Source organism: Polypterus senegalus, chromosome 10 (assembly GCF_016835505.1).
Source record: "Polypterus senegalus isolate Bchr_013 chromosome 10, ASM1683550v1, whole genome shotgun sequence".
Taxonomy (NCBI): Eukaryota; Metazoa; Chordata; class Cladistia; order Polypteriformes; family Polypteridae; genus Polypterus; species Polypterus senegalus.
The window spans coordinates 87,073,148-87,099,580 of NC_053163.1; the positions used below are offsets into that span (position 1 = coordinate 87,073,148).

At 39.3% G+C, this 26,433-nt stretch overlaps 1 protein-coding gene across 1 annotated transcript in view; it reads right to left on the minus strand.

Moving 5' to 3' along the window:
• kdrl (kinase insert domain receptor like) overlaps positions 1-26,433 on the minus strand; it is a 158,245-nt gene that overhangs the window by 78,307 nt on the left and 53,505 nt on the right. Inside the window, exons 11-18 of the mRNA XM_039766115.1 lie at positions 18,932-19,013; positions 14,299-14,407; positions 9,771-10,058; positions 6,372-6,518; positions 5,839-5,967; positions 4,260-4,366; positions 3,047-3,182; positions 1,995-2,099 (exon numbers count right to left, since the gene is read on the minus strand). Coding sequence (XP_039622049.1) covers positions 1,995-2,099; positions 3,047-3,182; positions 4,260-4,366; positions 5,839-5,967; positions 6,372-6,518; positions 9,771-10,058; positions 14,299-14,407; positions 18,932-19,013 — 1,103 coding nt within the window. The remainder of the gene's footprint in view (positions 1-1,994; positions 2,100-3,046; positions 3,183-4,259; positions 4,367-5,838; positions 5,968-6,371; positions 6,519-9,770; positions 10,059-14,298; positions 14,408-18,931; positions 19,014-26,433) is intronic.

Below are 26,433 nucleotides of genomic sequence, written 5' to 3' on the forward strand. Positions count from 1 at the left end.
TAAGAGTTTGCAAATTCACCAATGCTTTTCAATGGGGAATTTTGAAATTTCCGAAATGCATACAATACTCTGTATTCAAGATATCAAACTGTTACGACACATTTCCTCAAAGAATAATGGTGCAAAGTTTCAACGAAATTAATCCACTGGGAGCCAAAGTATTTCCTGCAGTCACAAACACATACAGATATAGCTATTGCAGTAGGTGCTTTTCACATTATATGCAAACGCGATTAAAAAATATGCACCCAGTTTGCTCCCTAAATCTTTCTACTTGTCTTCATCAGTCATTTTTCACTCTTTAAGGTTTGTTATGTTATAAGGGGGTCTTGACATTAGAGGATAATGAAAATATTACTTTATGCCTTCTGGGTAATTGGGGAAAAGTTTTGGCATCTCTTATGACCACAAAATAAAATGTGTTTGATTTCCACTCTGCGTTAATTTTTTTCTGTTGTTGCTCATTAATGCTTACATTTATAAAAACTTTAAAATTAAAGGTAAACCTTCAGCACATATTGGAAAGCTTCTATAGAAGCTCAATTTTTCAAATGATCAAAAAACAACCATAATCCAGTAATACAAGCCTAGAATATGTAATAAATACATTGAAAAAAGGTTATCTTTATATTAATACATTGTCTTATTATTACTTTACTTTATACGCAAAATTGAATTTTAATATTAATGTTTTAACAAGTCATGATTGCTTCTTCAAGGTGCTTCAAGCCCTGCACAACTGATTTTGCTCCTACTGCGTCAGATTCGCTAAGCGCACTGCGCTGGGTTACCTGCCAGTTAGATACATGAACACACACATTTATGCTACAGAGGAGGCTTTCAAAGCATGTAAATTAGAGAAAGGTTTTGCTGACTTTAAGGCTGCTCCCATCTTCTCCCTGCTTCACTGAAGTTTCATTTTTACATGCTACTTCATGCTGCATACGTAGTATTTGTGCTGGCCTTTTTCATGGATTTTTTTTCTTAATGAGCTTAATTATAAGGGCTATTAACAATTACAAAAAGTATTCAGATATGGCTGAATAAAAACAAAACCAAAGTAAATATCATTATAAATGTCTATGTATCTCTCTATATGCAACATGGGGACTCAAGCTTGTCCTTAAAGTCCTTTTCTGGGAACACTCACTCACATACATGTACAATTACTCATACTGAATCATTTTAGAGCCACTAACTATCCCTAAATGCATATCCTTGGGATGTGGGAATCCCCTTTAGCTCCTGGAAAAAATCTGTACAAGCAGTGCCTGTTCTGGAAATCAATCCAAGGTTGATAAACACTGTGTCACCCTGCCATTACTCTAATTTTTGCTAATTATGAATTGAAGATGAAAATTACTTTGAAGAGGCCAGATGTTTTCTAGGAATAGCATTCCCAACATATTGTACTTTCTTCCTAACTATATATTTAAAAGAATCGAAGAAGCATGATTTGTGAAGGGAATCTCACGGTATATATTCAGGCATCCTATGATAATGATAACAAAGGAAAGGCCTAACACACTCCACTATTACCGTCTATGCCATTTTAAAGATGTGGAGTGATGTTACTCTGCTTTATTACTTGAGTGCAGTCAGCTGTATAGTCACATTTATTGGGAATAAATAAACTTTAAATTCTTACCAATTTGAATCACAAAGATTAAAACAAATCACTACCTTGTCAAAACCTGAAGAGATTAACGTTAAGATATGAACTTCAGTGCAGCTTTATAAATTCAATCCTTATTTTAACATAAAGTGGACAGTCAACTTACCGTTCTTTTAAAAAGTTGATGGTCTAAATGAAAAATGCATAAAGGAAAAATGGAAAGTCTGATTTTGGAGAAGGATTGTCAGTTAAGGATGATGTGGTTTAATTTAGTGGGAATGAAAAAATAGTCAAATGGATTTATCAAAATGAAAGGATGAAGGGATGGGTTTTCTGAATGGCTTGACATACTGCAACTTTATAATGTAAAGTATGATACCTTTCAACATTTTTACAGCCACTGTCTTGCAGGTCGACAGTTTATCGATTCCAAACGCCGAGGCCTCCACCACTTTCCCAAAGGCTCCGTGGCCCAGAGTCTTGCCTACGGCGGAAAATGAGAGCAGTTCAGATAGATCTGCAGAGTGTCTCTTCAACTGATAATAATGGCCAGTAAAGCTCAGCTAAGTGAAGTTGCTGTCACATTTTTACTTATTCACTATTGGACATCAAGAATAATTTTAAAGTAAAACAGAAGGACAAGTGAAATGCAGTCTTAGAGGTAAACAATCATGTCTTGTATCTATGGAACTTTTTCAGAATATTTACCTTGTACAGAAATGAGAAAACAAAATTCTTCAAAAAATCTTTATTAAAATATATTTTTTAAACTAACTGCTAATAGCCTTTCAACAATACCACTGTCCCACTTATATGCACAATTATAGACTGCCATGTGTCTTTATTGGAATTTTCCTTTCCTTTACCCAAAAGGGGCAGGCAGTGAGGATATTTACATAACAAAACACAATTGTCCAAAAGCTTTCTAAAAACCAGTGCACACCCTCAGTTCAAAACTATTAACCTTATTTTTTTCTAAATGGGAAAAAAACAAAAACAAAAAAAGCAAGTCAAACTGGCCCAAATGTACCTGAACCTTTTTGGTCACTACATGTTTGCAATTGTAAAATAAATAAATAAGCAAATAAATTATCATATTTAATAGAATTTCAAAAGTAATTACACTAGTAAAAAAGTACACTCAAACAAACCTAACCTGAACACGTATCAGTGACACAGTACATAATATAATGCATATTTTATTTTAGTTAAACCTGTAACTCTTCTCTGTACACAATGCCTTTGCTTCAGTGCTCTTTGCGCATAAGTGTGCTTTCATATATTCAGTACCGCAATTTATTTATGAGGTTAAAAACTGGGAAGTAAGCTAAAGGATAACTAAAGCCCCATTGAGACCCCAGAGTTAAGACAGCGTCACTTCTTAATGGTCTGAAATGCCCACTGCTCAGAATTCTTGGCCCTTCTCCTCACCCAGCCTCAGCCTGTCCCTTGGAAATTCCCATTTGCTGCTGTCATATGGTAAACGGTCACACTGCTCATCAATTGGAACTTCATCTGGGTCCATGATTATTGACAGGTAGCCAGTTTTTATATCTGCAGAGCTGGGCTGTAAAAGAAAACATTTATTTAAAATGACTGATTAGAAAAATAAGCTGGAGGAAGTTAAACAAATAGCTGTTCTCTCCACAACATGTTTGTGCTCCAATCACATTTTGAAGCCTCTATTGACATGATGTGTTTTGGTGAAGGTTTCAATTTTTTGTTTTATTTTTTTTTACATTCAACTACAACGGGCATGCTAGCTTTTAAGTGTAAACTGCTGGCAGGAGATGCCTAGCTGGGTGGCATGTTATGCTGCTGCCTCAGAGTAAGGAGGCCAGAGTTCACATCCAGAGGTCCTCCCTGCGTGGAGTTTGCACGATCTCCCTGGTATCCCTGTGGGTTTCCTCCCACTGTCCAAAGACATGCAGGTTAGGTGAACTGGCAATAAGCCTAAGTGTGTGTTTGGTGTGTGTTCACCCTGCGCTGGATTGGTCACCCTGTCCAAAGTTTGTTCCTGCCTTGTCCCCTATGCTAGCTGGGATAGGCTCCAGATCCACCAGCCCTGGTCTGAATTAAGCTTTTAGAAAAATGACACGAGATGCCAAGCTGGTAAGAAAGTGCCAAGAAAGATGTCCCAGGTTCACAGGCCCCACAGACGATCTCTAAAAAGGAGAGGACCAAACACCCAGTACCTCTGTAAATGTCACATTTATGTCTTGAAGTTTCTAGTTTGATAAAGACATTATTATCTATTTTCATAAGTGACGGCATCTAGTCAGCAATTCAATGAACTTAAGAAGTTTCATCCCTCTCAAACTTAGATTAACTAATAACATTTGTTCACCTTCAGTCTGGTAAAAGGAATTCTGAAGTTGACTTAGGGGATTAAATGAGTTCGTTCAGAAAGCAACTAAGATTCACATCCAGAACAACTACACCAAAACAATGTACGAAAAAGGGAAATCCCCTTTCCTCTAAGAATAAACAGTAAAATTTCCTTCTTACTTATGCACTCAGTGTGCTATGCCTTTGTCTAAAACTAAAAGGTTAGATAGGTTTGTTGTTTTTTCTTATAACTATGCCAAAGGGAAACTACTCAGAACATTTCTCACATATCAAAGTGCACAATAACCATTCTTACCTTTTTCATTTTTCGAATAAACAGAGTGAGTAATAGCCAGAAAAGTGTTGCTGCCACTCCAGTACAGACCAGTATGATTACTTCCCAGTTGGACTTTTCTTCTGAGTCTGAAGTGAGAAATAAAAAGTATATTTGGTGAAAATTACATGCAGAGTGCACTGTACAAACTCCAAATGAAGCAGGTAAGCACTTAAAATATATATATATAAAAAAAGAAATCTTAAAAATGGACAGGTTTAACCAAAGTATTCCAAATCTGATCTCAAATGCAGACACTCTTTTTACCTTAAGAATTTGTAAGTATCCTGTGGGACCGATCCCATGACCACTTAATTCCTGACCACTTTTCAAGTTTATGAGTAGAATTTCAGCAGGCCTTGACATTACTGACGTATTGTGTGACCTATGAAGGCTTTAGGAGATAACCAAAGAAGTGAGGCAGATGAAGCTGAGTAAAAGAGTGTTGCCACTGCAAGTGCAAAGGGTAGAATGAGGATGGTGCTCCTGTGCTGAGCTAAGGAAACTTAGGAGGTTAAAACCCCTTCTCAAACTGAATTAGTTTCAAGCCATTCTTGAATGTTTAAAAAGAGGCCACAATTTAAACAACCCATTTTTTTGTTATGGATTAATGCATGGGTGAGTAGTGTTTTGGGTTGTACCCCATAGCTACAGACACTTGGCCACTGTCTGTGTGGATGTCAGTGTTCTCCTTGTGTAAATATGGGTATTCTGCAGGTTCTCTGTGTCCCCACCAACGAGCAGGTTGGGCTAAGTGGCAACTCTAAATGTGTCCTCTAGGGATGAGTGAATGAATGTCCCCTGCAGGGAAGTGGCACGTGTCTAGAGCTGGCTCCTTTCCTGTGAGTAATGCACAGATAGGCTCCAACATTCTGTGATCCTAAATTATTAATTTTCATAAAATGGATGGGTGCTTGAATTCCTAGTTAGATTATGGTCTAAATTGTTTAGGACAGTGCCTGGTGTTTACTTTACGTCAAAAAAATTATATTCTTTTTCCTGTACTTTACTAGTTGAATGAATTCTGAAACCCACTGTTGGCAGAACATCATTGTATGTAAGTTAGATTCTCAAAAACAATAAATCAAGTTGGGATTTTAGGAAGATGAAGCCTATCCTGATAGCACTTAGTGCGTGGCAGGGGAATAGGCTTGGGCAGGGCACCAGCCAATCACAAATAAGAACATAATTAATCCAAGTAAAAGAAAATATATATAATAAAAATATATATATAATCCTATATATATTAATTTACTATGCATGTTTTAATGTCGATCAAAAAGAAAAATTCAAAACCTTAATGTACCCATTATATTGAATGGCAATAACTTTAAAAATATTCATACATTCAGGCCATATCATGATTTCATCAAAATCGATGCTTTTATACCACATCACAATTATGATGTAATCAGTTCCATTCTTTAGTGAAATCCAGAAATTGAACACAAATTATTGTAATATTGCTTGGAAAAACATATTTATTGAGAGCAGTCACAGGAGAGACTTTTCAGAAATAAAAAAGACATTAAAAAGTAATTGTTTGAAGGTAATATCTCACCCAGCACAGTGATGACAGCAGATGTTTTCACTTTTCCTTCATTGTTGCTTGCCATGCATTCATACAGGCCTTCATCGTCCTTTTTGACTCGCTCAATGATTAACGAACCGTTAGGACCAAAGGTAACTCCTGGAATAACCAACACACGGTGTAATATGTTGAAAACCACTTAATATTAAAGTAAAGTTTGCAAACAGCAGCTAATTTAAAAGGAGTTATTTTTAATAATGTCTTGCCTTCAAAATTGGACCTGACTAACCTCTGATATTGTATAGCTCTAGCTTCAACACTCACTTTGCAGGTTGGATAAAGTTGTTAAAAGTTGCTTTTTATACATTATGTGAAACCCTGTTTTACCAAAAACAAATACTAAGAAAGTTTTGGAAGCCGTTTAAATAGTGTTTAGTATCTCATTTTTAAAGTACGTATATAAATAAATCTGACAGCTATGAAAAGGCACTCACTGCAACATCTAACTAAGAAACCAGTCTCTGTATTGACTTAGAATTTGTTGTTTTCAATGGCAAACTCACCGGGAGCAGGAAAAACTTGCTGGCCATTTTTGTACCAGGTAATTTCGGGAGTGGGCACACCCTCGGCATGACATCCCAGCGTAAGGGTGGTGCTGCTGTTCACATCCTGATTGGTGAGATTCTGTTGTAAGTGGGGGCGTTGTCTAACTAGAATATACAAACAGGTGAAATTAAGCAGGTTGATTTTACTGGTTTCACTCCATAATGAATTACTCATCATCAATGGATTATATCATATAAAAAACATAATTGCTTCAACTGTAAAAGTTGGCAAAGGGAGATACTTCAGAACAAAGGACTTGCTATAAGAATTGAAATACAAAACACTTGACAGCTAAATTAAACAAGCACCATGATGCACTTAATTTGATGCATGCATATAGTATTACAAGCATTGTCAAGCAGACTACCATCAAAATAATCCATTTTGCCAGATAATATCTTGAATGGTGTCCATTTACTATTTTAGCAGATGATGCTAAATACTAATACAGATCAGCCCACACAATTTCTCATAAATAGCAAAAAATTATTTTGATCATTCATTTATATGGATCCAACCTATACATCAATAATTTAAAGGCAAACATTTTTTGCACAAGGTATTCTATTTGGTCTGTTAATCATGTGTCATAAATGAAAAAAAAATCTCTAGTATTACAAAAATAAATATGTTTTCACCATCATAAGAAGTATTATTTTACTAAGGTCCACAGGAAGATACTCACAGATATCAAATGAGTGTTTATTACTATGCATGTTGGAGGCTTTGCCAAGCTTCCAAAAGGCTTTGATTTCCGACTATTCACATTTTGATAGATAGATAGATAGATAGATAGATAGATAGATAGATAGATAGATAGATAGATAGATAGATAGATAGATAGATAGATAGATAGATAAAAACTTTCATAATTCCAAAGGACATTCCGGAAATTATCTGTGGCAAATTTGGGATCACAGGTGTACAATACATAAATGAATCAGTCCATTACTGGGCCCACTCACACAAACAGCCACCAGGTCAATTATATCATGCTAAGCAGCACTTCTTTAGAAAGTGTGAAGAAAGTGGGACAAACCAGAGAAAATATAAAAAGTGCCATTTATGTGAAATAGTGGCACATTGGTTAGCAATACTAGCTCATGTATCCAGTGTCCTGAATTTGAGTTCCATGCTTGGTTATTGCTTGTGTGGAGACTGCATGTTCCCCAATGTTTCTGCAGATTTTTTCTCTGGGTACTTAAGTTTTCCTGTCATATCCACAAAGATGTACTTGTCAGATTTAATGTTGTATATGTGAGAGTGGAACCTGTGACAGACTGACACTCTTTTTCAGGGCAGTTTTCTGTCTTGCACCTGATGCTTCCGGGGTCGCTCTGGACTCCTGTGACCCTCAATTGGGTTAAATAAATTGGAGAACAAAGTCACAAAGTAAATTATAAAGTGTTGATAAGATTATAGCTCAAAATACAACATAACATATAAATTAGAGCAAAAACATCATTTCCTTAAAAGTCAAGAGTTTAAACTGAAAAATGAGTGTTTCAGACCAAATACAGACACAATACATTTCAAAACAAAGTAAAGGATAGTTAGGTATTTAACCTCAAGCATTCAGATTCAATGGGGCATGTAGTTCTGCAGCCTCTTTACGTTTCTTAGACCCCTAATTGGAGTGCTTTCTGTTTAGTTTGCACTTTCTTACTATGTTAAAGGACATTTAAAAAGTGCAAAGATTACATGAATGAATGGATATTTTGATGAGCGTGCATCATAGCCACTGTATTTAAGTAGTTACTGAGAAAAGTATGGAGAGGCCATGGGAGAAAGGCCTGTATCGCATCATTGTTCAGATATGGAAGTTTTGAAATTTGTAGGTAAATAGTGGACTCTGAAGACTGTAAAATATTCAACTTTTGGTCCCTGCCTAAACTCTACCTCAGTGTTTTGAATCTGTTGTAGTACAGTTTATTGTATTTTTGTATTTGACTGCTGAATAGAGATTTCCAGTAATAAGAATGACAACTTTAACCTGACCACCACGAGTGACAGTGGGTAAAGGTGCTATGTAATGGACTGTAGGGACACAGCCAGAAATTCATTTCAGGGGGGTATGTAAAAGTACATGAATCATAATTAGTCTATGGTCAATCAGTTGAATCCATACTAAAACCTATTTTCAAACCCAAACTCCCCCTGGCCATGTCTGTGATGGATTGACACCCACACCAGGATTGCTTACTGACTTTCACCCTACTTTGGCCAAGGAGATTCTCAATTTCATTAAGTAGGTTTTAAAATAGATTGATAAATATTTCAAAAATGAGCATTTTGTATTTTTGAATCCATAGACCAATACATTTGCCAAAGTTGTAGGGAAGAAAACGTCAGAGGAATTGCAAAGAATAAAATTGTTAATCTTCTCTAATGGCATAGTACACATTAATATATGATTTCTGCTAATGCTGTGAACTTCTTCCTTGCTTCACAATGAAGTATAAAATGAAAAAACAAAACATACGTAAAAAATAACAGAATAGAATTAATCATATTCTCTGCTGGCGGCACGGTGGCGCAGTGGTAGCACTGCTGCCTTGCAGTTAAGAGTCCCAGGTTCACTTCCTGGGTCCTCCCTGCATGGAGTTTGCATGTTCTCCCCGTGTCTGCGTGGGTTTCCTCCGGGTACTCCGGTTACCTCCCACAGTCCAAAGACATGCAGGTTAGGTGGATTGGTGGTTCTAAATTGTCCCTAGTGTGTGCTTGGTGGATGTGTGTGTCCTGCGTTGGGTTTGGGATTAGTTCCTGCCTTGCGCCCTGTGTTGGCTGGGATTGGCTCCAGCAGACCCCCGTGACCCTATGTTTGGATTCAACGGGTTGGAAAATGGATGGATGGATGGATATTCTCTGCTTCTTAAAAGTTAGTCTTTTAGGAGCTGTGCTATGTACAGGCATAAGATGGTAAATTGGTGTACAAAAGAATTTATTTTAAAGGAATTCATGCAGTAGTTTTTTAGAACTGCTGAAAAGTATGCAAAATCCTTTTTCTATGTTTTTTTACTATTTACAGTGTTACCTATCCCAGCAGAAAAAGGTGCAAATTGGAAACCCACCCTAGGTGAGATGCCAGTTTATCACAGGGCACACTAAGGCATGTACTTAGTATCACTGTCGGGTTTAAAACTGATCCTTTGAGGTTCCTTGAGCTGTGTAACAGCATTTCTAGTCAAGGCTATCCCATAAACCACTACAATGTCAAAAAGGAGCTCCATTATGTAGTATCTGCTTGAATTTGTCCCCTAATTCAAAATTTTGCACTTATCATCATTTATTACTAGCATACAATACAGCACCTGACCTGTGTCACTTAATTTAAAGTACCAACAGTGGACACTTACTTTTGACACTTAGTGTGACATTCTTGTAGACCAGAGCGTCAGTGTGCAGGTTGTAAGCCAAGCACTGATAGTTGTCCTTTTCCTTCATCGATATGTTCTTGAGCAGTAGAGAAGTGCTGATGGTGTAGTTACTACACTCTTCAGTAACAGCAGCTACATGTGCCATGTCGCTTCCGAGATAGTTCCATGTCACATTAGCAAACATGTACCTTGTGGCTTTGCAGGTAAGTAGGAGGTTGTCTCCTTCTACTGCTTCTGGAGATTCGACTTCAAAATGTTTCTTTATCTCTGATGGAAAAAAATTAGCAAAAATTTTTAAATAAAATTCAACTCATCTATTTCATCTTCAGAGACCCTAAAGTAGACTGTGCTTCTCTTGTTCCTGTGAAGTCTATGTTGTATCTTTATGAAATACTAGAATAACTGCCAGGAGCTGCAAAGTGCATCATATTTATAAACTTTGTTGAGCCTCCTGTAAAATAAGGAAGGATTTGTAGATATTTACATGAACTAGTGAATACATCACTAGGGGACTGGTAGTGACATAATCCAATAGTTAAAAATAGATCTCGCTTATAATATATAGTCTGTTAGATAAAATAAACATGAAGTTAACAACAAGAGCAGTTAGAAATGAGAGGTCATAGGTTGCAGTGTCAGGAATGCTAGATTTTATGCTATTTCCTGTTTCATCAGAGGTAATTAAAACCATGCTCAGAGGCATCTGTAAAGAATGAAAGAAGAAAAACGGCATCTGCGTTGCATTGAGCCCTTGGCTCGATAAGAACAATGATTGCTTTATTATTTATAGTAGACTGTAAGAAATCCAGGTCTAATTGCCAATTTATTAAGTATGCCAAACCCCAACAAACACAACTCCCTGAAACTGTGTGAAACCAAATCCTGCTTAGAATAAACCAAAGTGTACACAGACACAGAGAAGGGTTATCATTACTCAGATTCCGAATGAGCCAGCACTCTGTGCAGTATAATTACATAAAAGCAAAGCAGCAAGTTATTGTGGTATGGCTCTTGGCCCAGGCAATTTATTTGTGGTGCTCCTCTGACCAGGATATTTTGCTACCAACAAGGCAGATGGATAATGTTTCAGGTTTTACCCACAATCCTGACAGATTCTTTGTTTGACTGTTTATTCATGAACTGTTTATCCTTATGTGAAATTTACACTCTCAAAGGTGTGAAAGATAAAATACCTGAATCAAAAAGTCTGCCCAACTGATTCTGTTTGATTAATGTATTTTGTAGATTATAGAAATTGACAGTAAATATAAGAGACAATGGTTAGGTGGACCTTTGTAAATGATCTGAATATTTTAAACATCTGAACAATTAAAGTCCGAGAAGTCATCAGTTTCAATCACAGCCTACATTCTCCAAAAATGCAGCCTTACTGAACTCAAAGCTTTTAGGAAAAGAAGCATAAAAAAAGCCAATTAGAAGTCTTGGGCAAAATCATTAAAGGACAGCATAATCCAATATTCAACTAGAGGAATAGTTTGTGAAAAAAAGGAAATTGTTGGCAAATATTATAAAAAATTGTTTAAAAACATTAATCTGGTGCTGAACATTTTCTTTGTCAGTTAACCTGCCGCTTGTTCATTCCACTGCTCTGCACAGGGAGGTAAGCAGGCAGACACTGTAGTATAATGTCCAGGTATTGGCTCTTAAGTCCCAAGGCTGTCGCTCCAATCCCCCACCTCTGAGTCGGTGCCATGCATGTTTACATCTTTACAGTGAGAAGTGACACCTTTTATTGGTTAAGAAAAAAGATTACAATATGCAAGCTTTCGAGGCAACTCGGGCCTCTTCTTCAGAAAGATCACCCTGAAGAGGTTTTATGAAGAGGCAGAAATTATGACCTAAAGGCATTTGGCAGATTCATAGTAAGGCAGAACTAGTAGTTGGTACTTCAGACATAACTTTTAAAGGTTTCTTTTCAAATCAAGCAACCTCATAACCACAAAAATTTTCCAATTTCTACATACCAGAGATAATCCTAAAATCTTTCCATAATGGTAGATAAAGTGAGGGTAAAAATCTCATGTTAAGCTCAGTTTTAAGTAAGATGGTTGCCATATGTTCACACTCATTCACCTGAGAATGAATACATCATCCTTGCTACAAGAACTGCATTGGAATAAGGCAGGTGGCATCACTGATGCACAATATTCAATAAGTAAACATAATTATAATACCAATCATAATAATAGATACTTTAAAAAACCAAAATTACAATGTGCAATTCAAACTAGATTTCAACCAGATCCAGACACTCATTCACCTGACCCTGAACAAGACACACAACCACAACCTACTTCTGCTCCAAACTCAATCTTCTCTACTTCAGTATTTGTATAGTGCTTAGGAATGTGGTTTATATAGAACAATTCTACTGTATATAAAATAAATGGTGTTTCTAAAGATTTTCCTTTAGATTCTTTTGTTAAATTGCTATGGTTTAGTGTGATTCTGTTTTTGAGCTGAAACAGTTATCATTTACTGATTCTGTTATGTTGTTTTAGAAAACATAAAAAAATATAATTAAAAGTACATTAAATCTAAAGGGAGACTATACTGTACAGTGAAATACAATAACAAAACAATGCATTTGCTATTTAACATTTTTACAGTTTTTTAAGAGTTGAAAATTTTAAAATTTAACCTAATGTTCAGATGTCTCTAAGCATATGTGGCAGCATGGCTAAAATGTGAATACTCCACTTTATTACAGTAATAATGAGAAATAAGCCTGACGTATGATAATTTCTCTGACTGCCTCTTACTCAAAGTCACAGCGTATTGAAAAAATGCTTTTGGAATAAAATGCAACCATAAAGAATCACTGACTTTAAGGAATTATTACATCTATGTAAATAAAGCAAGAGGTTTAGTTTTTAGTATAACATAACACTGTCGGACCTCTCTAATGCAATTCCAAGTTGCAGAGCTAGTCTGGGGCCTATGCAAGTAGGACTGGGAGCAAAGTAGGAAGAAACCCTGAACAGGCTTCACTCTCGCCAGTCCCACGACACAGAGAAATTGACCCAACATGCATATTTTTGGTAATGTAGAATTAAAAAAATAAGTTCAGGAGAGAAAACAAACAGCCATGTAGCGAATATGTAATCTCCACATAGACAAAGACTAAATGTTGGTTTTGAACCCAGGGTCTATGAGGCAGCAGTGCTAGCTATCACACCACCATGCTTGCTGTTGCAATATTTTGAGCTTTATTTTGTCATTATTCCATGATCACAGAGTTGGGAGAGATGTTTCTGGTATTTGAGTTATTCAGTCAATAAGTGCTTCATTAATTTGATGAAATCACAACTCCACCCAACAGTGGTTGCAGTCTCTTGGGTTATAATGTCATTTCATTCTTCGAGAAAGTGTGACGTGACCCTCAACTTTAGGAACTTCTTTTACCTTTATAATTTTTATAGGATTAATTTGTGGACTATTGAAATGCGTTTTTCAAGCAGCAACATGCTTACTTTACTAGTATGCCTTTGGTAAGTTTATTTATTACACTATCAAAAAGATAAGGACTTTTCTCCATTTCGTGAGCTGGGCAGATCCCAAAAGAATGTTTTTGTTCTGCCATTGAAAAATGGAAAATAGACTAAATAGAGAGATGGACTATCTTAAGTCTTATCCAAGAAAGGGGGTCAAAACAGAAAATTAAAAAAATATATGTTTTTGCCCATAGCATTAACCAAGAAAGAAAGCATAAAATATCTAGCCAAAAATCCAATCACTTTAAGTCTTAAATACAAAATTAGCACAATCTGAGTTTTAGAGTGAATCCACCAACCTGGACACAGAAGGTAATGTATAACCTAATGTGGGCAATCTTGATATTATACAGTATATGTCATATGACCAACCCGAGTCATGTAGCTACCAATAATCATACAGACCATAAATGGTCACAGCCATATGTAAACGCACAAAATGGTGGTGACTGTAGTTCTAAGCTCAAAAAAAATGATGGTGTAATAACATCACAAACATATATTTTAATAATTAAAAAAGAAAGCACATAATAAAAAAAATAATCCATGGAATTTGTTTGAAAGAGCAGAATTCAGAATCATGACTGTCCCAGCCCTAGCACAGAGATTTTCTCCAGGATCAGAACTGAAGCATCAGGGGGCCCCTCCCCTTAGGTTTAACATATAGAAAACAAAGAACGTAAATACAGTACATCTAACAGAATTAACATTAAATACAAAACACTTACTAACTATGATAATATTAATTAAAAAAATGACATAATACAGAAAAGAAGAACTACAACAACCCAGAGGTGAAACCCTGATAGGCAGCAGAAGGATGTACTGTAATAGTGATGTAAACTAGTGTAGCAAGCAATAGACTGCTAATTCCCAATAAAAATGTAAAATTATGACGAGGATGGGAAGATGATGAGCTGCATTTGATAAATCAATCATTTGTAAATCATTTTCCTTTATTAAAGCTCATTAATATCTGAAAAAGTACTTACCTGTGACATACACTGGAATCTTTTGTATGGTTTCGCCGATCTCATTATATGCCAAACACTTGTAAATTCCGGACACATTCGCCTTAGTAATTGTCAGGGTGCTAATTGTCTGTTGTAATATAAAAAAAATATTCATTCATTAACTCATCCATTTACATTCATTTATTCATTCATTTATGTTGTAAAAAGACTTGTATGAGAATTCAGAAACAAATATCAACACCAGAACTGTTCTTGATCCCCTGGCTTTGTAAATGTTGGCTTGCAGATGTTAGGTACTGTAGGCAGTTGACAGATCTAATTTTGGCAGATATATTGTATGGACTGTATCACTAGGCAAGTAGAGAAGCCAACCTCACTACATTTCTGTCCATGTCATTTTTAGATGTTTCACTAACAATGTGATTAACATCAAGGGAAATAAAGTAGGATTGAAGATCAAGAAGTGTGACGTTTGGGGGTGAAGAGGGATGATATGCTTATGGGTAGATGAGACATATGGCAACAATTTAAAGGGATAATTTGAGATAGAACACAGAGCACTGATGCACAAAAGGATAAGTCACCCCTCTTAATAAAAAACAGCTACTATATACTAATTTAGAGCTACATTATTTTGTTGTATGCTGAATCTTAATTTTCAAGGTTGTTATTTGGGTAGCAATGCATTTTTATTTGCAGTAGGCTATAGAATCAATCTGAAAACTCCACTACTATGTAAAAACATTATGTGAATTTAATTTAACTAAAATGAAAAACAACATCTTTAAATGACCTCGAAAACATAAAAATGCCTTAATCAAGTAAATCAACCACTGGAATCTCCGAGGCAGAAGACTACTAACTTCTAAATGAGCACTGTCAAGCCTCCCTCCATTTATTTGCCTGTTTTCTTTCTTCTAACTTCAAAGTATCTAGCACACAAATCAGCTACTGAAACACTTGTGGCCATTATTTTTCTGTGGTAATTTACTGACCTATAGCTCCAATCGCCAAATAACAACCTTATTTATTGGACTCCGTCTGTCTGTGGAGACAGGATGTCCCAATAAAGACAACTAACATCTTTAACTTAAGTATAGCATTATTAGATGGGCATCGGCCTTGCCCTGTTCAACGTGCCCATGGTAGACTTTTCTGCTGTACTATTATAAATATCACCTAATTTATTCCTATACAGACATCTAGTTATTTATTAATCCAGCAAAGCAGAAAATTACATACATTCAAATATATTTCTAAGAGATAAAAGATAAAAAGTAAATGGTAGCCATTATAATTGTAATAACCCTGACAAAGATAGCTCTTCATTACAATAAGTTACCATGCATAAAATATCTACACAAGTAACTGATATGACTCCCAGTTCATTTAAGCATGATGAGTGGGTTTGAGAATTTCATGTTGTTAATACTTTAGCTTGTAGCTGCTAAGTCGTGGGTCTGGCATGTGGTCCTTAAATGGTGGGTTTAGAATTATTGACACCATTACCTTTCCTGTCTACATTTCGAAACTGAAAATTGCCTTTAACCTTTATTATAAGTAATAAAAATGTTATTGGAAAAAAAGATTCCCAGCTTAATTGCGATAGTTTTAAAAGCTAAATCCTTATAGTTTATGTTGGCTTCTCGGAAAGACAGTTACAGTATCCTCTACTGACAACCATTCTCTGAGACAGCCTATAGTTTCCCCTCGCTAGGAGACCTCCATCTCAGTATTTCTCTTAAGACAGAAAGACCTTTAAAACTTAAATGGTTGGTTCTCTTTTAATTCACATGTCTCTTTACTGTCACATTTGCTACTACCTGTAGTTAATAAGTGCATTGCTGTACAAAAATTAAGCCTGTAATAATCCAAGAATTTCCAACTAAATCTGTAGCAGGTAAACAAACTGTAAACTATTTGAAGAGGACTGTTTTAGATGAGGACAGAACATTTTTTAAATAAAACTTCTGAGTTTATTTTATATGTAAGGTAGGGAAATTGTTCAGCATTTATGTATAGAATTAGTTGCACATACTCTATGTATATTCTAACTTCTATAATAATAATAATAGTCTAATATAATAATAATAGTCAAACCATACAGTATTTCCTACACCCCACAGACTGGTTTAATAATGTTTGCAGAATTATAAATAAATCACATTGGAACACTAATATTTTATAATTTCAAAAATGTTCAGATTGCTGCTGGATGAGCCAAACTGAAAATTGCATTAATGTATATTTAGAATAATATTAATGAGAGGTGGAAGAGTGACAAATTAAGAATAGCCTTGTGACTTTACTTTTTTATATCTTCAAAGTTTTGGTTTTGAGTCTAGGTTAATTAAGTGTGAATAGTGTGAATGTGTGTGTGTGTGTGTGTGTGTATGAGTGTGGGTGTAAACTGTGATGGACCTGAATCTATCTCGGGTCAATTCCTGCCTCATACTTCTATAGCTGAGCTTTGGCTTCCTATAAACTGGAGCTGAAATAAATGAATTTGTGAAATTAATGTTCAGAAATATTAACGTCCCTCGGTCAATTTAGGAGGTTTATTTCAAATTGAGATCTATGTTAGCTTGTTTTGTTTTGAAATATTAACAAAATACCTCATTTCACAATAAATTATTAATTACTTTTCTGTGGTTACTCTTGAGTGAGCTGTGGGTATAAAACCATTTGGCCAGAATTATGAAACTGATCATAGATCTTCTGCCTAAGATGCTTCTGTACCAGGTATACTTATGAACCACCTTATGTTCGAAGATGGTGTTCATTGTGGACAAACCATACCTAGCGCAGAAGTCCAATAACAAAACACCTCTCGAGTTTACATCAGGGATGCAATTCCTGTTAATCACGTCTCTCCAGGTGTCTCCATCATTAATTACATGGGCTTTGAAGTTTCCCAGCAGATCTATGGAATCCCCAGCTGGGACCCTTTCCAAGATCCCCTCCAGTGACTCCAAAAACACCTGGTACTCTGAACTGACATTTGGTACATAGGCACAAATGGTAGTTAGAGTAAAGGAGAGAGCCCAGCATCCTTCAAGGGGTTTGGTTCCAGAACCAAGCGAGTGAGTGGATTAAGTTAGCCCAACTATACCTACTTGGTATCTTTCTGCCTCACCTACCAAGTCTGACTCCTTCCCACCTAGAGAAGTGACATTTCATGACCCAAGAGTCAGTTTATGCGTCTGGGTTTCAGTCTGCCAAGGCCTCTGCCTTCAACTGCTGCCCAGGTAACATTGCACTCGGCCCCTACTCCTCCTTCAGGAGGGCACATTTTGTACGGTCGGAAAATCATAGAATTGTTTTTTTTGTTTAATACAAATAGATTCTCGTTTTACTTCATTCTAAGCTGCAGCTCATGAATTTTACATACAGTAGAAATATATATTCCTTAATTAGCACAGATCATCTTTAACATGCCAAATAAGTAAGGATTTATTTATTGACTGAATAAATTGTTCCAGTATAAGTAAATGTTAACTGCAAAACAGAAAAGTTCCATTCAGGGTTGGTTTGTGCTTTGTTCCTTTTGTACCTGATGCTTTGTTCTCCTACTCCTACTTCAAAAACGCCTGTGATTTACATTAACTAGCCACTTTTCTAGTTGGCTACGCTGGGAGGGAGTGAGTGTGGGTCTGTGGCTTGAATATGCCCTGAGATTGATTAAAACCACATGAAGGGTTTGTTTCTGCTTTTTATTTGATGCTTTCTTCTCTAGACTCCCCACATCTATAGGGAGTTGTGGATAATAGTAAATGTAAGGGTCGTTACTGGGCCAAATCAAATAGAAACATGTATACTTACTGTGTGTAGTGTAGTAAAAAGTTCAGTATTTTTATTAACAGCAATTTAGTAACTGGTAAGTTCAACACATTAATTATGGTTGTTGCTCTCAGACTGATGATGAGTAGTATAATTCTATAGTGAGTTGTAGTAATGCAAATTAACACAAGAAACACCACTGCCAATGCCCCCATCCCCTACCCTTCAAGGCACCATCCTTTATGAACAGCACCAAAACTAGAATGGAATAAGTAAACGATTGAACACAGTAATGGTTGTATTGTGCTGTTACCCAACATTATAACCTTTTGCCTTTCCACTTGCCTGACACCAATAAACACCATGCTGGTGCCCCAACCTTTCTTAACATCTTTTCTTGACACCATTCCAATGTGAAAACATTCATGATGTGCAGTGTTCAATTATGTGCAAAATGACTGATTCACACATATGATTTCTCTATGAATTTACCCAAACTGTAGAACTGAATCTCTTGGTGTCATTTTGAACAAGCATTTTATCGTTCCATCCATTTTTTTGAACATGTTTTACCTAGCACATGAGGCATGGGAGCAGCAGCATCAGGCTAACTGTGGAAGGCCAGTCATTAAATAATAAATTATAAATCTACTGAACACAACCTACTGGACCATTCCTATACAACTGAACACTAAAATGTTTTCAATGGAATAGTAATTCATTTTAATTTCCAATTCATTTTATTTTTATATAGCAGTCAATATTGAGTTCAGTCTCAGAGCATTTGTACAGCTTATATTTAGTGTGGTGCAGCACCTATATGTCCAGATTTATGGAACTGGAAAAATACATCTGAAAAACTTGTACCTACCTTATTTCTATTGATTTCTGGATCAAATTCTGTACTTTGAATCACTGATGCAAAACTCATATTAGCTTCTGATTCCTTGCACCTGCAATGAAACAAGCAGCAATTTTTACAGTAATTAATCAAATTGCAAAAATATTAGACCGCAAAAAATGATGTGGGTAGATGATTTACAGCTATATTAGAACATAGAGAAAAAAATTAGTGCAGGCCATTCAGCCCAAAAAAGTTTACCAGTTCTATCCATGCAATTCTTCTAAAATAACATCAGGTCCTGTATTGAAGGTCCCTAAAGTCCCAGTGTCTATCACACTACTTAGTAACGTATTTCACGTGTCAACGGTTCTCTGTGTGAAGTAAAACTTCCTAATGTTTGTGTGAAATTTACCCAACTGTGTTCCCGTGTTCTTGATGAACTTATTTTAAAATAACAATCTCAATCCACTGTACTAATTCTCTTCATAATTTTTGAACACTTCAATCAGGTCTCCTCTTAATATCCTTTTGCTTAAACTGAAAAGGCTCTGCTGTTTTCATTTTTCCTCATAACTCATCTCCTGAATATGCCTATTCGCTCTGGACTCTTTCTAGCGCTTCTACGGCAAGTCTTTTTTGTAGCTTGGAGACCAAAACTGTATAGGCGAGACTTCAGCAGTGCAATATAAAGCTTAAGCATAACCTCATTTGACTTGTTCTCCAAATAACCTAACCTTCTGTTAGCCATCTTAATGGCTTCACAATACTGTCTGCAAGTTGATAGTGACAAGTCCTCTACGACTCTTAAATCCTTCTCATAAGCAATACTTTCAAGCTAATTTTTTAATGTAATTAAACTCATTCTCTTTAAGCTTGCTTCCACTTATGAGGTTAGTCTACTATTTAAAAAAGAAGTGCAACATATATACTGTATTTGCTATGATTAGTTGAGAGTTCAAATATTATGAACAATGTCATAACAGTGCCATCATGGTCATTTAAAGGGTACATAAACAGTAAATGTTCATTGACAAGCTCATTGCACAATCAACTTTACTTAAGCCTTCTGACTCGGGTTTAATCAGAAATGACAGAGATAAATAAACTTGGCTTAACGAGTACCACGTTTAATGGCAAAGTCATTTACAAATTGGGAATGCTCATGTCAGCACTCTCTTCCTGCTGTAAAAGGTGACTCGGCCAGCTTCAGGCTTTCCAGTATGACTGAATTCAGGAAAAGCAAAGTCCTGGCAGCTGATCCTTGAGAAAAAACATTTTGATTGCATGCTTGACATAAATTAGCAACACAGCAGGAAGAGAATTCATTTAGTACGTCATTTCCAGCAGGAAGCTTCTTAAACCAGCCTCTGATTAGAGTAATCTCAGGACTTGAAATCGAGAAAAGGAAGGGCTAGGATGCTGATTTATTTTACCTCTTTGTCTACAGTTAATGACGTTAGTTAAGATTTAAAGTAGTGTGAAAAAGAAAAATAATGCAATAATGTACATGTATTCAATGTTCATTATTTTAATATTTTAATGCAGGAAGGAAAGTGGTTTAAGCCAGTTTTCTTAAAATTGTTTTATATGGTGTACTTAATTTAACTGAAGAGAAACAAAACACTGAAATCAGTTTTTATATAATGTAATATATACTTCTGGTTGCACTCACATACATGGGTAAATGTTTACTGTTCATCCTTCTCCTGTATGAACAGATTTTGAGAGTCAGCAGCTATCCCAGTAAGAACAGATATAAGGCAGGAGCCATCCTCGGAGGAGACATCAGCTCATTATATGAGAAACCTCCTCACACCGAGCCAGTCGGGAATCAATGATCAACCTAATTTGCAGGTCTTTAGGACAGGGAGGAGACAGCCGGTATGATTATGGGATGAACATAAAACTGCATATACACTGCGGCCAGAAAAACTCAAATTCTTCTAGTGAATGTCTATGGTGAGCTGTCTTGCCTATCAAAAAGACATGCAAGAAAACTATTTGACTGCTTATTCTTGACAGCATAAATGTTGTTGTAGTAGACTGAATGTTAGACTGAATGTGCCCTGTGAGGGACTTGAACCCTTTGTAGAACTAGGTCAAGAAGGTTGCCTTGCATTAGACTAAGCATATATGAGAAATAAGTCCATGCATGATATTCCTTAACAAAAGCTGACTTATAAAAATCAAATACAAAAGATCTGGGTGGTGGCAAGAGAGTGCAAAATGAAAATGCAGATAAGAAATGGCGTGCTAAGCAGAGAAGAATTACACACTAAACTTTAAGAATGGTAATCAATTGTCTTTAAATATTCATTTATATTTTGCTTCATTTTGTAAGAATACAAATGTTAGTGTATTCTACAGTACATAAGCCACTGTTAAAGTAGAGTACATTTTTCACACTGTGCTTGCCATGCTGTGTACCCCTCAAATAGTTTATGAAGTGGTGAACCTTGCTTGGTGACCTAAAGTTACTGTAACTTTTAGTTGTTTTTCATTGAAGGCTCATCGCTTTGATGCCCCTCACGTGAATTGCTCTGACTTAATCTCTGATAGATTATTTTAATAGCTGATTAATAACTGAATATCTATGCTTCCACATTAATTGAATGTTTTTAGCCTTAAACATTGCTATTAAATTTAATTCCTGTGCTATTAATAAGGAAACTGACAGTGATAAAAATTGTGTTGGCTACTCTTAATATAAGTCCAATCAGTGCCAGTCTGTAAAATTGCGCCTATTGAGAATATTTAAGAATGCCCATGAAAAGGAAGGCTGCCAGTCAGCCAAGGTCATCAGAATTTTAAACTTTGACTGTTGTACCCACCCACGGATCCACCCCATTCCAGATGTTTAGTTTCACCAGGAATGCATCTGTTCTTAGCTTTCCAAAACTTAAGTATAATGTCAATAGTTGTTGTATTATTTTTGCCAGTCTAAATCATTAGAATTGATTCTGTTCAAGTGTGTACTGTATTTAATGTAATTGGTGTCTTTTGGTACATGAGTATTGTATGATTTAACAATTTACTGTTAGAACATTATAACAAGGGTCTGTTCAGGAATAAATATTGGTTTGTAAATATTTAAATTGGTTCAGAAATATATATATATATACTGTATATCAGATATATACACATATATATATATATATATATATATATATATATATATATATATATATATATATATTGTCAGGGATGCCAGGGGCTATGACCCGCCGGACGCCAGGAGGGACCGGAAGGGGTCAGAGCCGGCCTGATCACGTGGGGTGTGCCTTCCGGGTTGTTTTGGGAGCCACGGGTCAAGGGCTTGGAAGCTCTTCCTGTAGGGGCCCGTGGCCACCGCCAGGAGCGCCCCAATGCCTTGGGATTTGTTTCCCCAGCACTCCTGCCACACCAGGAAGTGCTGGGGAAGACTGGGACGGTGCCCGGGAGCAGCGGGAGGACAGCCGACACTTCCGCCACGCTGGGCGTGGCCAGAAGATTGCCGGGAACACCTGGGGCTCATCCGGGTCCTCCATAAAAGGGGCCGTCTCCCGTCATTCAGGGCTGGAGTCGGGTGGAAGGAGGACGAAGCAGTGGAGAGTGGAGCCGGGCCCAAGAAAGGCATTGTGGCCAGGACTTTTGAGTGTTTGGGGTTTGTGCACGTGACTGGGTCTTTGTGACCATTGTTTGGGGTCTTGGTGACCCAATATTGTAAATAATTTGTAAATAAACGTGTGGTGGTGTCATAACAACATGTCCGCCTGTCTGTGCCCGGTACCGTTCACATCTGGCGAGTCGGCAGGATGCTCCGCCTGTTACAAGGCGGAGACCTGTACAAAAAAATATTGTTGTGGACGGCCCGGTGCAGCAGGGGACCCCACCCACGCGGTGCTGCGTGCACACAGCCCCGCGGGGTAAAGGAACCCCACGGACCGCCAGGGGTCCGCAGGAGGGCCGTTATTCCCTGAAGCGGGCGGGCGGCGTGCATTGGAAGAGTGCAGCGGTCTCCGACGAGCGCGCCGTTGCTGGAGGCGCCCGGGACGGCATGGCGTCCGAGAGGCCACACCGAGGACGTTTCCTCGGTATGACGGGACCTGGGAGGTGAGTTCCCTGCCTATCGGCAGCGGCCCTTGGGGCCGGGCGTGTTTTGTTTTCCAGGCAGGGACCTCCAGGATCCGCGTCAGTGGCGGGCGCATGCTGGTTCGCGGGCTCCGGCAGCACAGCGGCAGCCGCGAGGGCTGCGAAGGAGGAGACGCTGCAGCTCGAGGCGCTGGCAACAGCAAGGCTGCCGGCAAGCACGTCGCCGCCGCAGAAAGGGAGCCAAGATGGCCGCGGACCGGAAGTCCCTCCCCCTGACAGGCACGCGATTGGACGGTGTGTCTTGCGTGCCCGCCGATGACTGTAGAGAGGCGGGACCAGGGAATGTCCATCACGAGCAGGGGGGAGACCCGATTGGGCCGAGGAGAAGGCCCACAGGAAGTGGCGGCGCCGAGGCCGACAGTCAGGTAGGCTCCGCGTCGGTTAACTTCCTGTCTTTGCCGGCTGCTTTGGCGGAGCTGGAGGCGTCCCTTCAGCCCGCCGGGCAGCGTGTGTTGCAGGTGCTATGTGCCCTCCGGGCTGAGGTGCTGGTACTGGAGAGGAAGGCGCTCGCGGCGCTGAGAACGTTTCTTTCGACAACGGGACGGCGCGACGCTGGAATCTCCAGCCGGAGAGGTACAGCGGAGACGGTGAGTACAGCCGACTCCGTAAAGCATATGGGAGGGGCTGCTGAAAAAGGCTGTGAAGACAATGATCAGTTCCAGTAAGCAGCCCTCCGACAGGAGTGCGGCGCCGCGGACTGCATGTGCGGCGAGGGGGGAGCCCGTGAGGACGCTGAAGGGACACGGGCTGCTAAGTGCCCCGGGTCCTAGCGCCCTCCGCCCCGAGTTGGCTGCGGTCTTGCGCCGCACTATAGGGACGCAGACGGGACAGAGGCGCCTTTTATTCCATAAGGAGTCTCAAACCGTCAGGGCGTCCCAGAGTGAAGGGAGGAATAAAGGGCTGGGTGCCGATTCCTCCGATAAGGTGAGAGCGTTGCTGGGTGCACGCGTGTGGCTGGCTGCCCTCTGGGAGAGCAGAGGGAATCCCTGAGGCCGGCGGAGAGAGCGGGCGGTGCCGGCGACTCCATCGTCGAGAGGGACACGGAAGCCGCGGAGAGGGTGCCGATCAGGCAAGTGCCGGGGTGCCGTTTGGAGAACGCTGCCCGTGCGTGGCACGAGCTGGGTGCTTTGGCAGCGGTTCTGCCCCTGTGTTCTCTTTTGTAGGGACGGACCCCGGGCGAGTTGAAGGAACCCTTCGTGGCGGAACAGCCCTCTGATGTCGGGCCGCCTGCAGAAGGATCTCTGTCGGTGCGCAGGTGCGCTCGCAGCTGGAGGAGCCAACGGGGGAACGAGTGGCTCAGAACAAAGGGGCGTGGAGGTCCCGGAGGGGGTGCCCACCAAGGAGGCCCCGGGTGCCGGAAAAGGGGAGCACAACCTGTGCGAGGCACAGGGATGCACCATGGGTTGGTGTCTGGATTGTGTCTCCGCCCTGTCCCTGCTAGGAGTGCGGGCCGGACCCCGGCTGTCCTCGAGTGGGGCCCGTTTCGGAGCTCTGCTGCCCTCGCGGGACGGGTCGCTCTTACCCACGAGTGGTCTTCGCTGGCTGTGGGGCACTGTCAGGGATGCCAGGGGCTATGACCCGCCGGGACGCCAGGAGGGACCGGAAGGGGTCAGAGCCCGCCTGGATCACGTGGGGTGTGCCTTCCGGGTTGTTTTGGGAGCCACGGGTCAAGGGCTTGGAAGCTCTTCCCTGTAGGGGCCCGTGGCCACCGCCAGGAGCGCCCCAATGCCTTGGGATTTGTTTCCCAGCACTCCTGCCACACCAGGAAGTGCTGGGGGGAAGACTTGGGACGGTGCCCGGGGAGCAGCCGGGAGGACAGCCGACACTTCCGCCACGCTGGGGCGTGGCCAGAAGATTGCCGGGAACACCTGGGGCTCATCCGGGTCCTCCATAAAAGGGGCCGTCTCCCGTCATTCAGGGCTGGAGTCGGGTGGAAGGAGGACGAAGCAGTGGAGAGTGGAGGCGGCCAAGAAAGGCATTGTGGCCAGGACTTTTGAGTGTTTGGGGTTTGTGCACGTGACTGGGTCTTTGTGACCATTGTTTGGGGTCTTGGTGACCCAATATTGTAAATAATTTGTAAATAAAGCGTGTGGTGGTGTCATAACAACATGTCCGCCTGTCTGTGCCCGGTACCGTTCACAATATATATATATTTATTCATGGCATTCGAAGTGTATGGGTGGTTACCTACCATCAAACACTCGGCAAACATCCACCACGGTGCCCTCTTTCAGTTGCGAGAGGCAGATCATAGAATGTTGAATAGTTTACTGTCAAATAATGCAAAGAGTATGTGACACGTGTTTCGCCCTAATTCTGGACTCATAGACGTACACACTTACTGCACCCCCTCTCGGGGATCGAACCTCAGACGTCAGCGGCGAAGCCTCTTTACGTTGCGCCACATTGCGAGATATATATATACTAGGGGGTTCCCTCCTGCTTGCTTCACTGGCCAACACTCCCAGCCTGCAGTACACGCCACCCACTTCACGTCTCTGCCGCTCACGCTGTAAAAAGGGGGGATGAACTCCTCTGAAACCCCCTCTTAAACGGTGATATAACAATGGGAAACAAATATCGTGCTTTTTTACCTCCTCTTTGCTCGATCAGCTGTTGGCTTGCTGCTGCTGGCCGTGCCGCGTGATCTGCATCTCATGTGGCAGTTTGAACATTTAAAAGCCTGTACAGCAACTGTCTTTGTCATCTACTCTCTGTCTTTTATTTCTGGCCCCAGACGTGGTTAAATCGGCACAAAGTCTCGTCAAAGTCTATATATGTATATATATATACTGTATGATGTTCAGATACATTGGTTTGAGCCTATGCTCATTGAATATTGCTGTGCAAAACTAAATTGAACTGAATAGAATTATGAGTAGGTGACACATCTGCTGTATGTCTGTTGTTTGGGGTGCTGGAGCTGATCACTGCAGAACTGAGTGCAACGCAGGAGCCTTTCCTAGACGTGATGTCTGCCGATTGTAGGACTGTTACGCACACCTACATTCACTCACATGGAGCCATTTTTGAGAGACCAACTAAGGTAATATGCACCGTCTTTTTAGCCTGTAGCCTGTATGTACATTATGAGACAGCTGTTTTAAGAGTTTAGAATTATCTTCTTATTTGTACAATTTAAATGAGTGTCAATTAAGTTTATGAAGAACACACTGAGTAGCAAGCAAAGGAGATCTAATTATTTGTTTCAATAGCAGAGCTGAAGTCCATTCTCGTGCCAGAGTAACAGTGCTGAACACTGTTTGGCAAATGCAGTGGAAATTAAAAAATAAAACAGTTTTGCATGTTTGTTTTTCCATAAATTGTATAAATATATAATATCTGACAATCAATTTTTTTTCAGACATCTTGGAGCAATTTAAAAAGTTTTTGCTTTA